This window comes from Mustela nivalis, assembly GCF_964662115.1.
Source record: "Mustela nivalis genome assembly, chromosome: 15".
NCBI classification, from domain to species: domain Eukaryota; kingdom Metazoa; phylum Chordata; class Mammalia; order Carnivora; family Mustelidae; genus Mustela; species Mustela nivalis.
In genome coordinates this window covers 74,106,174-74,119,167 of record NC_139034.1, presented here as the reverse complement: position 1 = coordinate 74,119,167, position 12,994 = coordinate 74,106,174, and the positions used below count along the sequence as shown (strand labels likewise).

General features: G+C 39.6%; 1 protein-coding gene across 2 annotated transcripts in view; it reads right to left on the bottom strand.

Annotated features, from left to right (window-relative positions):
• Positions 1 to 11,962, bottom strand: part of GPR180 (G protein-coupled receptor 180) — a 32,123-nt gene extending 20,161 nt beyond the window's left edge. The window contains exons 1-3 of one of the 2 annotated variants that reach the window (XM_082700681.1): positions 11,651 to 11,962; positions 8,627 to 8,785; positions 546 to 746 (exon numbers count right to left, since the gene is read on the bottom strand). In XM_082700681.1, the coding sequence (XP_082556807.1) occupies positions 546 to 746; positions 8,627 to 8,785; positions 11,651 to 11,795 (505 nt within the window). In that variant the 5' untranslated portion in view covers positions 11,796 to 11,962. The remainder of the gene's footprint in view (positions 1 to 545; positions 747 to 8,626; positions 8,786 to 11,650) is intronic. The other variant, XM_082700682.1, reaches the window with a different exon arrangement.
• Between the last annotated feature and the right edge of the window lie 1,032 nt (positions 11,963 to 12,994).

Genomic DNA, 12,994 nt, shown 5'->3' with positions numbered 1-12,994 from the left:
ATAACAAAAAGGTTTAGAATGCATGGGGGAAAAAGCCTAAAAATCCGTTATTCTACTACCCAAAATACAGAAACAATCTATTCGTATTTTTATACTTCTTTCTCAATTCTCTGCATTTTTTAACATACTTGAAATCATAAAATATAATACTTAGTGTTCTGCTTTTCTAACTTAATAGTATGGCTATTAAAATGCTTAGAGGGGACAGCTGGTTGGCTCAGTAGGTTAAGCCTCTGCCTTTGGCTCAGGTCATGATCTCAGGGTCCTGGGTTCGAGCCCCACACTGGGCTCTCTGCTCAGCAGGGAGCCTGCTTCCCTCCTCTCTCTCTACCTGCCTCTCTGCCTACTTGTGACCTCTGTCAAATAAATAAATAGAATTTTAAAAATAAATAAATAAAATAAAATGCTACAAGAGGACTCACTTACCACCTGCCTACTGTTGGACACTTAAGTTGTTTTTAAATACTCAAAAAACATAAAATGGAGATATTAGTGCACAGGCTTTTTTCTATATTTAGGATATACACTTAAGTATATATTCTTACCAGATTCTCCAGCACTAAAATGATCAAATGGATTCCCTTCGGCGTCCGGGTTTAGTAACATCATTTCAAATGGGATATCTTCCGCCTGAGAATTCTCATTGTCATCTTGGCACGTATACTTGTCTGCATAAAACACGTGCCATGTTTGTGGATATGGAATCTGGGACACGGTCAGATTATGTTCAGTCTGATTCATGGTCACTTTAAAAAGAAAGAAAATAGCACTTTGAAAGCAAAATTCTCAAACGTACTCATTGTTTCAGTCATAAATTAGAATTCTTTTGTTTTGTTCCTACTACCTTGAAAACCGAAGCCCTGGTGTAGTACTGGAATAAGGCTGTAAACCTTAAGGCATGTAAGAATAAGAATGTATCTTAACCAAAGGGATCACGACAGAGGTACTGTCAAACACCACAAGAGCAGAATGGTTTCAATGAGATTTTGAATATGAATTTTAAATTTTAAAGTTTCCAAGTGGATTAGTAACATTAAGAATTTTTTATTATAAGGAAATATACATAAACACAAAAGTTATCATTTTAACCATTTTGAAGTGTACAGTTCTGAGGCATTAAGTACCTTCACAATGCTGTGTAACAACTGCAGTGACATTTCTGAATATTATATTTGAGTTAAAATTAAAATGGAACACTCAATTCAGAGAATCATTAGATCTAAAAACAATGACCCACAAATACCTTCAAAAGATTTTCCAAAATCTTTTTCTCATTGATTATTCTTTAAAAAGGTACTGAAAGGAGAAGAGTAGAAATGACCAGAATATCAGAAGTGACCAGAATTCTACTGGGTCAGGTCTATACAGTGGGGGGGAAGGGAGGCTCATGAATGTTGGCATCACACAGATCTGTGTTTGAGTCCTGGCTCCAATACTTACCTTTGGTGTAAACTTAAGTTATATGTTATGATACTTTTTCATCTGTAGAATGAATCCTTAGAGCAAAGAGCTGATGGAAGGACTAAGTTATATGAGTCACTTACCATGATACCTGTCCTATAGTAATTGCTGAAGAAAGACTGATTCTCCTTTTTCTTTCTTTTAAACAAGGTAGTTATACTAATAAATGGCTCTTACACCACGGTAATCCTGCTGCCCTCCAGTACATTTGAAAATGTACAGGGACAGTTCTGTAGTCAAAATAGTTGAGAAGGTCCTTGGAGGGAGGCTGTGCTAAGCCTCATGCAATCCAAGGTAAAGTTTCATACAATAAAAACTTGTTCTGCCCAAAATGCCAAGAGCACCCCCTTTGAGGAACACTTAGTGATGTCTAAGATGCCGCCCAAATCTGAAAGTACGATTCTGACTTAAGAGGCACTCTCGAACACTACCATGAAGCTGTAGGACAGTAGTGTCTCAAGCGCTATGTATAATAAAAAGAAGAGAAGAGTTAGAAGAAGTTTTGGTGATGTTACTTAATAACCTTGCGACTCAACAAAGAAATTGCTTACCCACTCAAGATGTGTTTTTTCAGCAGTAAAATTCAGATACTTGACTTAACTCAGAGTTCTTGTGAGGAGCAAATGAGACAGTACATGGAAATCCAAATAAAGAGCCTGATTCTCTACAAAGTTATTCTTTTTTTTCCCCCCAAAGTAAAATATTCTTAAAATATAAGATTATGATGGGCCCAGTTCCCAACTCCCCACAGCATGTCAGCTAGTCTTCATCTTTTTCTCGATGAAGAAAAAAAATGCCTTTTTTTTTTTTTTAAAGATTTTACTATTCATTTGACAGACAGATCACAAGTAAGCAGAGAGGCAGGCAGAGAGAGAGGAGGAAGCAGGCTCCCCGCTGAGCAGAGAGCCTGACACGGGGCTTGATCCCAGGAACCTGGGATCATGACCTGAGCCGAAGGCAGAGGCTTAACCCACTGAGCCAACCAGGCGCCCCCCAAAAATGCTTTTTAATAAACAAAAGACACTTCCTGAGATAAACATGGAGATTTGCATGGGGCCATTATGAATTACTCATTTTCTTAGATGTCATGATGGAACTGTTGTTATGAAGAAGTGCTCACGACACCCACGGCCTATGTTAGTTACTAAGCCTCGATTAAAAACAAAAATCACACACATACAAATATGAAGCAAATGTAACAAAATATTAACAATTACTGAATCTAAGCAAAGGATACACTCATGTTAGTTGTACGGCACTTCCAACTCATCTGTATGATTGGAGACTTTGCGAGTAAAATTTTAAAAAAATGCTATTTATAAGTTATCTTTATAAATGAGATACACATTTATCTAGTCAGGATTCACATTTTGAGGACTTAGACTTTACAACTGGGAATTTCATTAACAGTAGTTCAAGCAGGCAAGATGATTTTTATTAACAATGCCTCAGCATTGTTTTTTGGGCTATATTAATTTAGCTGACATTTATATTTTTGTTTTTGGTTTATTTATTTATTGTATAGCTTCTTGAAAAATGTAGCAAAGACTAGTTTCTGTTAAATATTTGAAGACCTTTAATAAGAATTCAATATATGACCAATAGTAACTCAGAAATTAGGTTTTTGAAATGTGCAGCTCCCAATTACGTAATCTGGACCTTATAACATAAAGGGTCTGAAACGTTCCATTTTATCATTATCACTTGCACTTTTTTCTTAGATAAAACAACATAAAAATTAACCATTGTATTTTTCACCAATATACTTCTGAATGTCTCATTTTCAATTATGCAGATTTATATAAAATAAAAACAGAAGTGTGCTTCAAAAAATGATATTGGCCTTTGGTTTTTTGGCCTCGTGGCCTTTTTTAGCAAGCCTAGGAAACAAACATCTTGACAAAACTGTACGTTCATTGCTTTTGAGACAACAGATTAGCACACAGCATGCGTATTCCATGCTGATGTAATTAGTATCTCACATATTAACAAAATCTCACATATTAACAAAACTTGAATTACAAAGAATGGTGTTACATGGCTAGCTGCCCAATGATGTTATAAAAGAAAATACACAGAATAATAAAATGCTAACACCTTTAAATGATTTATAAAATACATTAAGTGTACAAAAGGAATTATTGTGCATATGGTATACAAAGACAATACTAAAAATGTTTTATAAGCAAAATATTTAGCTTTTGTAACCTGAATTTCCTCGTTAAATCTTTTTATATAATGTCATAATTTTCAGTGTTTTTAACTGTCTCAGTTTAACTGTCTCAGTTGCTTTAAAAACCTATAAAACAGTTATCATTTAAAAAAAAAATCTGGTGTAGTATAGCTTACTGAAAGAGGAAAAGGAAGACTGAAAAATAATTTCTCAAACACTAATTTGAGGGAAAGTATATTCACAAGCAACATTTAACACCACAGAATTTTTCAAATCTGTCTTTGTCTTTTCATATCTGTCTTAGACTTTTCATAGTTTCATAGCAGCAGTAAGGTTTTATATAGGAATTTGGCATAATTAATGAACTCATTACCAAGTAGGTGAAAGGCTCTTAATTCTGCCACATTAATGGCCAGGAAATGAGAATTATTTCTATAAGAAATTATTTAAAAATATGTGGTACTACTACTCTGTCATGAATTTAGAGACATGCTTTTTGTTTCAATGCACCTGAATAATAAGATACTATAAGTATGACAACTAATATGTAAAAGTTGGAGGATATTTCTTAAGACTTGGCTTCTATTGCTGGAAAAAGAGTTGATGATATTTGCAGAAAGCAATATATATATATATATATATATATATATATATCTCACCCGTACTTAATTTAGTTCAGGTCCCCAAATTTAACAAAACAATCTTCATTCTGCACAAACGCCTATTTCCTGAGATCTTCCATTCCATTAATTCCAAAAATTATCCTTGCACTCACCAGAAGAAGAATAGAGAAGAGGGAAAAATAGTTTAAGAAACAACTGCAAGAAGTTTTGGAAGTTGTAGCTTTATAAATATGCAACATCCTAAAAAGTTGTAATTAGAATCACAGCAGTTTATGACTTTCAGGAACCTTAATGAAAACTTATCCAACTTTCTTGCTGTATGAATAGGTAAAGTGAGGCTCGAAGAAAACAAGCAGTGATTCTCAGTCTAGACGTCTTTCCACTGCACCATGCTTTCCCCGTACACCTAAAGTCTGTGACTGAAGGTATAGGACTGATACAAAAATTATGTTTTTGCAAGAACATAGTGTATAACATTAACTAGGTAACAAAAAACTAAATCAATTCCTACAGCTCAAAGCTTTAAATTGCCTGCTAAGTTTTTACTGGAAGAAAAAGACCAAATATAAAGCAATCAACCTAGCAACCAAAAAAAACCCCCTCAATCTCTTCCATGAATGGTGTTAGAAAAACTGGACAGCTACATCCAAAAAAAAATGAAACTGGACCACTCTCATACCATACAGACACACAAAAAAACACCTCAAAATGGATTAAAGACCTAAATGTGAGAACTGAAACCATAAAAATCCTTGAAGAGAGCACAGGCAGTAATTTTTCTGACCTCAGCTGTACACAACATTTTTCTAGATATGTCTCCTGAGGCGAGGAAAATAAAAGCAAAAATAGATTATTGAGACTACATCAAAATAAAAAGCTTCTGCACAGTGAACGAACCAATCAATAAAACAGGAAGACAACAGGGGAGAAGATAGTTGCAAATGACATATCTGATAAAAGGTCAATATCCAAAACATATAAAGAACTTACACAACTCAACACCAAAAAACCACAAATAATACATTAAAAAATGGGTAGAAGACATAAACTGACATTTTTCCAAAGAAGACATACAGAAGGCCAACAGACATATCAAAAGATGTTTAATATCACTCATCATCAGGGAAATGCAAATCAAAACCACACTGAGATATCACCTCACATCTGTCAGTATGGTTAAAATAAAAAACACAAGAAATAATAATGGTTGGTGAGGATGTGGAGAAAAAGGAGCCCTCAGTGCAGTTGCTGGGAATGCACACTGGTCCACACACTGTGGAAAACAATATGGAGGCTGCTCAAAAAATTAAAAATAGAAATACCATATGAGCCAGTGATTTCACTACTGTATATGTACCCAAAGAATACAAAAACATTAATCTGAAAAGATACACACACCCGTATGTTTACTGCAGCATTATTTATAATAGCCAAAAGACGGAAGTGGCCCAAGTGTCCACTGACAGATGAGTGGATAAAGAAGAGGTGACACATACGACATCTTCCATTTGCAAAAGCATGGATGGAGCTAGGGATTATACTAAGTGAAAAAAGTCAGTCAGGGAAAGACAAACACCATACTCTTAACTAGAGCGAACAAACTGATGGTTTCCAGAGGGTAGATGGGTGGAGGGATGGGTGGGAAAGCTGAAGGGGATTAAGAGAACATTGATCATGATGAGCACTGAGCAAAGTACAGAGTTGTTTAATAACTATATTATACACCTGAAACTAATATAACACCGTATTAACTATACCAGAATTAAAATAAAACAAAATACCCTTCGAGCCCTAAGCTCTATGACAATTCATCCTACAAACATTTAGTAAAAGCTTAACTAAGCACTAGGGTATTGTAAATTTTCATTCTCATACTACCATGTAACTAACATGCATAGTACTTAATCACAATTGTAATTTCACATTTATTCACATTGATCAGATTCATTTCTGTCACCCCCCACTAACCTTAAGGGCCAAAAGAGTATATTTTGGTCCCTGATCCATCACAAGCGCCTTGTCTAGTACATGAAGCAATGGAAATGAATGAGTGGAGCAAAAGAGCCCTGCTGCTCTGACTGATTTTATAACAAAAACACAAGATATAAAGTGGTAACTATAATATGTGCTATGGAAAAAAACTAGCTATAAAAACTCAAGTGTCAACTTAGTGTAGAGAGGGGCCAGAGAGGGAAGGAAGAACAAACAGAGGAAAAGCCTGTGCAAAGGCTCAGGCTAGCACTGAAATAAAACAAGCCTGTAGGTGAAATGAGCCAGGAGGGGACACTGCTGTGGGATGGAACTGGGGGGTAAATATGGCTACACCACGACAGCTTTGCGGAGCAGGCCCAGGAGACCTGTCTTTGTCCTAAGCGCAAAAGAAAATGACTGGAGTATTTCTGGGTGTAGGTGAGGAAGTGAATGCGACACGATCAAATCTGCTGTTCAGAAAGATCGCTCTGGTTAAGGGGGGCACCAGCATGGCAGTTGTGGCCGGGAAAGAGACTGCTGCAACAGGCCAAAGATTATGACACCTGGAATAACATGGGAGGGGCAGAGACACAGAAAAACAGATGAATTCCAGAGATATTCAGAGGTCACTTACTGACAGATTGGAAGGAGACGGAGAGCTCAAAGAGGGAGTGCTGGAAGACTCCCTGGGTTCTGGCTAGGACAGATGGTGGTGCCATCTTGAAACAGGGAACACCAGAAGTGGAAGACAACCAGGTTTGGAAGGGCAAGATGATAAACTGGTTTCAGACATAATAAGTGGAAATGGAAGGTTGTAACTTTTCACCCATCTATGGAACATTTAGATGACAGAATTGGCATAGAAAGGAAAAGACAACTGATACTGAGCGTTTGACAAATTTCCCAGGTGAGTTCTGAAAATCAGGGGAGGGAAAATAAGTTTATGTAACCATCTCTTTGATACCTAAATCTAGTCAGGGAAGACTTATTCAACATCCTGTCATTGTCATCTCATTGATCTAGATAAGAGAGCCCCACAAGAGGTGGCAGGGATTGCAGGGCTTCTACCCTTTTTTTTTTTTAAAGATTTATTTACTTGAGAGAGAGAATGTGTACATGAGGTGGGGGAAGTGGGGAGAGGGACAGAGAAAATCTCAAGCAGACTCTGTGCTGAGCACAGAGCCCAGTGTGGCGCTCGACCTTGCAACCCTGAGATCATGACCTGAGCTGAAAACAAGAGTCGGATGTTCAACCAACTGAACACCCAGGCACCGCAGGGGCTTCTCCTCTTATCCCTATTCCTGCTGGCTGCCTGATGAGGGACCAGAGAGCTGCTGAGACTAAGACTGAAAGTTCAGAAAATGGCAATGTTTCACTTGACTAGATTAAAAGAAGATTCAGACTCGCTGATATGCAGAACGTGGTAGGGGAAACAAAAGGGGGGAAAGAGAGGAGAGGAATAATTCCTATTTTTTGTCCCTGGGTGCTTCACATTCCTACAACCAATTACCTTCCAAGGGGTAAAGTGGGTAGCAGGGCATATGCCCTTCATTTCCACAGAAATTAAAAAGAATTTCACTAATTCCGGATAATACACGCTAATACTTGGGATAGGGCTGATGAGGGTAAAGGGGTTCAAAGATACAGGCAACTAGGGTAATAAGAGAGCTTTTCCGGAAGCAAATCTAGAAGTTTACAAATGATGCGGTGCTGGTACATCCTAAAACGACACTGTGTTACCCTATGACTAGATCCCATGTTCCAATAACATGTTGCAAAACAGCATCACTTGAACGCGCCTGGGTGGGTCAGTTGGTTAAAAGCAACTGCTTTTGGCTCAGGTCATGATCCTGGAGTCCTGGGATCAAGTCCTGCATTGGGCTCCCTGCTCGGTGGGGAGTCTGCTTCTCCCTCTGACCTCTCCCCTCTCATGATCTTTCTCTCTCTCTCTCTCAAATAAATAAATAAAATCTTAAACAAACACCATCAATTGGGCTAAATCATACAATTAACTGAGATAATACATATTTAGTGCTTAGCTCAGTGCTAGCAGATAATAAACATTCAACAAATGCTATTATTCATTTTATGCTGCCACTAGGCCAAAATACATTTGCCATATTGGTATGAATTATGTGACTGACTTATAAGACGTCTGAATGAAGTAGAGTATGCCTTTTATATTACCTGGATATTTTTCACAAAATTTTAACAAGGGGAGGAGAAAGTCATTCTATCCTTTGATCAAGGAGAACTTCAGCTTAAAATGTTCTAGACAAAATGTCATCACAGTGAGATGTGTCATGAAACATGCTGATATGAAAACAAAGATTTTAACATTCAAGAGGGAAAAAAACCCCACAAAATCTAATGATCAAAGAAAAGAAGATATACTCACTTGTCAACTGAGCTTTGGATAATTTTTCACCACAACTATAACCATGACTGCTCTCCTGTAGCTTTAGCCATTCCTGGGCTTGGAACAGGTAGAGTTTAGCTTCTTTTCCAACAGCTACTGCTATGTTGTTGATTCTGACACACAGAAGAGCATGGTCACCTTGACATTAAGACAAAAATTATTAAATTGTTTGGTCTTGTATGGAACTCACATGATAAGACAATTCAACACCTTTATTAATCAAAACAGGAATTTAAAAAGCATATTTCCTTTTGCTTTTTAAAATTTTTTAAAATTTAAATTTAATTAACATATGGTATATTATTAGTTTCAGAGGAAAAGTTCAGTGATTCATCAGTCTTATAGAATATCCAAGAACAGTTTTTCTTTCATTCTTTTTTTTTAAAGATTTTATTTATTTATTTGACAGACAGAGATTATAAGTAGGCAGAGAGGCAGGCAGAGAGGAGGAAGCAGGCTCCCTGCTGAGCAGTGTGTTTGTGTGTGGGGGGCTCGATCTCAGGATCCTGGGATCATGACCTGAGCCCAAGGCAGAGGCTTTAACCCACTGAGCCACCCAGGCGCCCATTCAGGTGCAAATCAAAAGACTATTCATATTAATTATCCAAATTAATGTGTAGTATCTCCTTACACTTCCAATGAAAAGTGATGCCATTTCACTGAATAAACAGCAAACATCTGCTGTATTTGGACATTCACCATAAGAGAATTTTTGCCTCATTCTACAACCACTCCACATCTTTACTATTTGGTCATAAACTATCTACAGAAATTTCCCACCAAAGTTCCTCGTTTTCTAATATAACTTGTGAGTTAATATACTTTTAATGTAAAAAATACGCATAGCTAATAGCAAGAAAGTTTAAACAAATGAGTTTGGAGGTAGACATTTTATACTTGACAAAAGATTTGACATCTTTGACTTTTACAAAGGAACTTGCAGAACAATAGATGTTGTGAGACATTATAAAATAAGCCTGGTTGTACACACAGAATACACTGAAGACCCCGAACAGAAATGGCAAAAAGTAGTTGCCTCTAGGGAAAGGGACTCTGGGTGAGAGGTAAAGCAGGAGGCGGTTTTCAGTTTTCATTTTAAGATCTCTTCTCCTGTGCTGTTGTCCTTTTTTTTTTTATAATTATCACTTTGACGAACATTTTTTTTTTAAAGATTTTATTTATTTATTTGACAGAGATCACAAGTAGGCAGAGAGAGAGGAGCAGAGAGCCCGATGTGGGGCTCCATCCCAGGACCCTGGAATCATGACCTGAGCCGAAGGCAGAGAGAGGCTTTAACCCACTGAGCCACCCAGGTGCCCTGAAAAAACATTTTAAATAAATTCATGTTAGTATGTATCAAAGAATGTCCAAGTCTCCTACATAAATTGATTATATTATAAACTATCCAAAATTTTAGAAGTGACGTGAAGGCTTAACATTTTGAATCACATTCTGAGTTAGTTAATTATTTCAGTATTACTTAGTATTATTATTTTACTGAATTCAAATTCACGGAAGACTGGAAATAATAAAAAAATTTATATACATACACACAACACACACATACACAGAAAGAGCGTGTATGTGTGTTAACGTACTTGGAACACTCAGGTCCTCAATCTTCCTTGAGATATCCGGATTATCTACCTAAGTTTCCCCTCCATGTTTACCAAGTAATGATGAGATATCTGTGTTTTCTAAGTCCCTCTGCTACTGATAACCCACATCATAGCATCCATATATCCCAGATTTTCTAGCACTGTCCAGGTTGTGTTATTTATTGTAGTGTCTTTGCTATCACTGTCAATATTCAAAGTACAGTTACAGCCAACTGATTAAAAAAAAAAATGTGACCTAAAAAATAATAATAAAGTGTTTCTATAGTTTCTTCTTCACCCAACCTCTGTGCCACATAGGATATTGGAAAACTGTTTGTGTTCATTATCTCAGCTATTTTAAACACTTTGATTTAAAAAAAAATATTTTTTTTTCAGGTTCCCCTCCATTTACACCAATTCTGTAATTTTGCAATACTTCAAATTCCTTCCCTACACCAAAATAGTTTCTTTGCTCTATTACCTTCTCTGGGACAACAGTCTGACACTGCATCTTTTAACGCTAAAAACTGTATTAATCAAGGATACCATCCTCATCAGGGCAAATAATTATTTGGAATACAATACCAGTCAACTAGAGTACCAAAAGTACGAACCCAGAAAATCACTTAAATTTCCAGAGTGCAAGTAAAGCAAAAATTAGAATGAACTGCAAATTCATTCATTTAAGACACTGATTTTTGAGGGAGACCAGGAAGTCAGAATCAAATGCAGTTCTCGTTTCAGAAAGGCCAGAAAGGACACACTTATGAAGAAGCTTCCAGAACACACTTACAGGCATTTCTGTCAAGTGAATTCTAGGCCTCCTGATCCATGGTTAGTAGTGGGGTAACCAAACTGTCCCCCCTCGGGACCACTAGATTAGCAAGTATTTTATTTGGTTTCCAAGACCTCTCTGCTTCGAGTAGGTTTTAGCAAATTATCTTAAAAACAAAAACTAAACCCAGTAAATCGAAGTTCTGGAGCTTAAATGCACCCGTAAGTACAGTGTCTTAGTGTAATAACCAGGCTGAGCCAGGACTGAGCAAAGGATGCTTCCTTGAGGGAAGGATCTCGAAAGATGCAGCGGAGGAAGTCCTCGGTACTTTGGTCCGGGTGGGCAGGGAGGGGGAACCGGTGTTTGCAGTGCGGACCACAGTCACTAGCCGGGGGAGGGTGCAGACCAGGGAGTGCGGAGCAGCGACGGCACGGCGGGCGGGAACGCGTCCCGGATCCCGGCAGCTGCGGTCGGGGGCGGGCTGCCGGCGCTGCGGGAAGTCCAGGTGCAGCCGGGGCAGTCCCCCGCGTCGCGGCCACCGGCTCCAGGCCTCCCCCAGCGAGGCGGGGAGGCGCTGCCCGCGGGGTGGGCCCACGCGCCTGCATCCCGCTCCCCGCCCCCCGCACCTACCATGGAACTCGAAGTGGCCGATGCTCTGGCCCTGAGCGTCTCGGGCCGCGGCGCTGCTGAAGCTGCCCCGCAGGGTCTTACCCTGGCTGCCCGGCGGCCACCAGCAGCAGGCGAGAGACACCGCCAGCAGCCGCAGGGCTCCCATCCCCCGCCTCTCCCTCGCGGCACCTACACCCGGGCCCTAACTGCCTGCGGCCGCTTTCCCCACGTCGGCAGCCGGGGCCGCGGGAGGAGGGAGCAGGACCGGCGTCCCGGACCCGCCCACGGGAGACTGACAACCTATGTGGCAGGCCCCTCCGCCACGAGCCAAGCACACCCACCAATCAGAGGTCGAGATGGGCGGGACGTGTGGAGGCGCGCGTCCCATCACTCCCCAGCCTGCCGGCTAGTTCCCGCCTTTTTTATGGAGACTCGGAAGGATGTTGCCTCCGGTTACGGAAAAAGCCTAGACCTCCGCCGTCTCCGTGCGTGGTACTACTGCGCATGCGCCAGGCTCCCGAGGACTTTCCAGGGAGTTTGTAGGGTTCTGGAAGAACTGAGAAGAAGCGCACGATGGCACCGGTTCTGGTGAGGAAAAGAAAGCTCCCGCAAAGGCCGAGGTGCCTATGCAAACTGGACGTTTCCGTTTTACTGTCCAAAGACACGTAGTTGTAACTGTAGATGTCCAAGTTTAATGCAAGAATTCTCTTGGCGCATCTAACCGATTTTAACTTCTTTGGTTACCTGTCTTCTTGATTTATATCGTCAGACAGCTGCAAAGTACAGCGTACACCCGTACATCCAATTATCTCAATGAAACATGTCTATTAGCCCCTCTTCTGGGAGGCGATGGTAGGAAGCAGCTGCCACTCTGGATATCCAGGCCATCCTGGTCTCATCTTACTTGTCCTGTGGCACAGTCTTAATCTTCTCCAGTTGGCCACACACAGCCCATCTCTACCCTAGAGCCACAGAAAGCTTTGGGAAACAAAATTTGACTGCATCACTTCCTTCAAAGGTTTTTGATCACCTGTAGTACACAAGCCAGACTCCAGACTATAGCTTTCGAGTCTCTCCAATTTCCAGCTCGACTTTTCATCTCCATTCTTACCGAGCCCCTGTCAGTTCGCTGAACACGCCAGGTTCTCCTGTCTGAGCCTGTAGCACTCGAGAGCCATTGTATTTAAGAAGTGAGACAGTATTACTAGATTGTGTGCACGTTTTCACTATTACATATAAACAATATATTGGTGAACATATTTGTGCTTTTCTGCAATTATCTATATTATACATCATGGAATTTGGGAATCATAAGTTATGCGTATTTGACCTTTTCCTGTATGTTACCACTTTGTCCCCCCAAAA